Source organism: Hipposideros armiger, unplaced genomic scaffold (assembly GCF_001890085.2).
Source record: "Hipposideros armiger isolate ML-2016 unplaced genomic scaffold, ASM189008v1 scaffold_93, whole genome shotgun sequence".
NCBI classification, from domain to species: Eukaryota; Metazoa; Chordata; class Mammalia; order Chiroptera; family Hipposideridae; genus Hipposideros; species Hipposideros armiger.
The window spans coordinates 1649156-1651699 of NW_017731443.1; the positions used below are offsets into that span (position 1 = coordinate 1649156).

At 58.9% G+C, this 2544-nt stretch overlaps 1 protein-coding gene across 1 annotated transcript in view; it reads right to left on the reverse strand.

The window, feature by feature from the left end:
- The window catches only part of KAT5 (lysine acetyltransferase 5), a 7301-nt gene extending 4786 nt beyond the window's left edge, over nucleotides 1–2515 (reverse strand). Inside the window, exons 1-8 of the mRNA XM_019645185.1 lie at nucleotides 2139–2515; nucleotides 1973–2039; nucleotides 1583–1651; nucleotides 1355–1491; nucleotides 910–1065; nucleotides 746–820; nucleotides 570–644; nucleotides 7–249 (exon numbers count right to left, since the gene is read on the reverse strand). Coding sequence (XP_019500730.1) covers nucleotides 7–249; nucleotides 570–644; nucleotides 746–820; nucleotides 910–1065; nucleotides 1355–1491; nucleotides 1583–1651; nucleotides 1973–2039; nucleotides 2139–2150 — 834 coding nt within the window. The 5' untranslated portion in view covers nucleotides 2151–2515. The remainder of the gene's footprint in view (nucleotides 1–6; nucleotides 250–569; nucleotides 645–745; nucleotides 821–909; nucleotides 1066–1354; nucleotides 1492–1582; nucleotides 1652–1972; nucleotides 2040–2138) is intronic.
- Between the last annotated feature and the right edge of the window lie 29 nt (nucleotides 2516–2544).

Here is a 2544-nt window from a genome sequence, read left to right on the forward strand (position 1 = left end):
CAAGTGACGCTGCAGACACTTGAGGCTACGACCATACTTGAGGCAGAACTCGCAGAGATAGAGGACGGGCAACGTGGTGAGCTCCTGTGGGTACGGGGAGAAGTACCACGGCTTGAGGCGGTGGCGGCCCAGTTCAATGCACTCAATGTTCTTCATTCGGGTCACGATGTCGTCGTGGCTCCGGTCAGATACTAGGCTCCCAGTCATGCGCGGAGCTGATGGTATTCCATCTGAGCTGTCCTGGGAGTCCTGCTCAGGGCCGGTGGAAGACACCGGGTTACAGGAAACGGTACAGCTCACCCATATGTTTCCTTGTTCAAGCCTAATCCTACAAGGGAAGTACTGTAATTCCCACTCTCAAAATAAAGCAAGCAAGATGTGGCAAGTTTTCATTCAAAACTTGGGAAAAATCACCCAATGACTGATCTGAACCAGCTCTACCTGGCTCCCAATCCTACCAACACCATGGCTGCCCACCGCTCCTTGTTTATTTTTAAACTAGACGCTAAACTTTCCACCCCGCCCATCTCCCCTCCTTTTCATCCAGCTTCCCTCTTCCCCAGACCTACCTCATCAGTGCCCAAGCAATTCGATTTTCGCTTCCGTCCTGGCTGCGCTGCCACTGCCCTACGGGCTGATCCATTCTGTAGGTGAGATGGTAGGAACAGAAAAGGTGGCTGTGACATGAGTCTGAAAGGGGCTACCAGAAGGTAGAAAAAAGGAAGAGATGGTTTGGAGGACTCACCTGGGGAAAAACTGAGGCTGGGGCTGTCTCACTGGGCACTGGAGTTGCTGGTGAAACCACCTCCACCTTCCGTTTCTGCAGAGAGAAACCAAGAAAGGTGGGTCAGAAGGTAGAGAAGGTGGGACCTGAGAGGAAAGCAAGGTCCCTGGAATTGCTGAGGGTACCGTTGAGCGGTGGTTGGGCTGCAGGCAGGAGCTGGAGGAGAGCGGCTGGTCGGGCTCGCCACCGGGAATGGCTTCCCGCTCCTTGGGCAGGTTGAAGCGGAGTGTGATCTGGACCGGGATTGGCAAGGTCTTCCCGCTGGCCTGGGTGGAGGCCGGCTGTAGAGATAGGTCCAGGGTCTTCCTCTGGGGTGGGGATGGTGGTGGGATGGGGAAGGGGAATAGGGCCCCTCAGCATGGAGTGATCAAACCCCACCCTCTGCCCTCTCAAGGACACAGGAATAGCCGCTGGATTCTGGAAGCTACATCTGCAACTTGGCCCCCATCCTTTGCAAGTTGAAGCCAGGGTGGGAGGGTGTGACCTCCAGCCCATCCAGGAGCCACTGAGGCTAAAAGATGAGAGTAGTAGGAGGCAGGAGAGAAGAGGTGAAGTAGGGGACCTACTCACCACCTCTCTCTCTGGAGAGCCGGGGCGGGACCCAGGAAGTCCGTTCTTGGTGGGGGTCTTGGCTTCTTTCTTGGGGAATTGGATCTTCTTCAGGTCCAGCCTTTCGTGGGTAACCCATTCATCCAGGCGTTTGTTGACTGCAGCAGTGGGGATGTCTCAGGAAGGAATGCCAGAGACTGCCTCCCAACCCTACCCTGCAGCCCCTCCTCACCCTGGTCCAGCACTCACAGTCAATGTAATGGACGTAGAAAAGCTTCCGGCCACTGATGTCCTTCACGCTCAGGATCTCAGCCAGGGCTGTGGGAACAGCATAGGCAGGGGCGTTAGACCGGCCAGGCCATGAGGCTCCACCTTCCTGCGACCTGAACTCCACCCCTGGGCCTAATCCCTAAGCCCCAGCACTTGGAAGCTCTCGCCCAAGCCCCCTTTAGTCACCCAGTGCCAACCCCTCTCCAAGCCCCGCCCTGTCCATTTCGGAGTAGCTAAAAGCCACGCCCCTCCTGAGTATCTGCGCCCCGCCTGCCCCAGAATTCTCGAAGCCCCTCCCCCTCCCAAGGGTTCGGTTGACTCCCGCCCCTCGCCCTCAGGTTCTTAGCCCCGCCTCCCGACGTCACTCACGCCACTCATCTTCGTTGTCCTGGTTCCGCCGCAGCACCGGCAGGCGGCAGCCTTCGATTATCTCCCCCTGGGGAGACAGCGCGGCGCCAGGGTCGGCTACTGGGGGGCCTCGGGCTCTACCCACCTCCCCTGGCTCCCTCCGCCCCGCCCCGGGCACCGGACTCACCACCTCCGCCATCTTCCCTCCCTCCACTGACACTTCCGGCCCCTCTGGGAGACGTCACTTCCGGGACTGAGTGTGCTGTAGGCCTGGGCCTCCCAACGCCACCGTAGAAGAGGACCGTTGAAAGACACTACCGCTCAGCTGGGAGCGGGGAGCTGACCCGTTTGGCTGGCGGGAGAATAGGGCGTTTTAAGTCTCGGGTTGGGTCCTGGGAGGAATCTCCATAACATGCACAATGATTGGAGGAAAGCTGAGTCTGTCACGTGACGCCCACCGGGTGCGACGCCGGTCCCGTGGACGCGGCGCGGGTCACGTGGGGGTAGTGTTTGTGCTTTTGGGGGTGGTTGGATTCAGGCCCCTGAAGTGGCGGTGGGAGATCCCGTCCGCTGTGAACTGCGAGTGCTCGTTG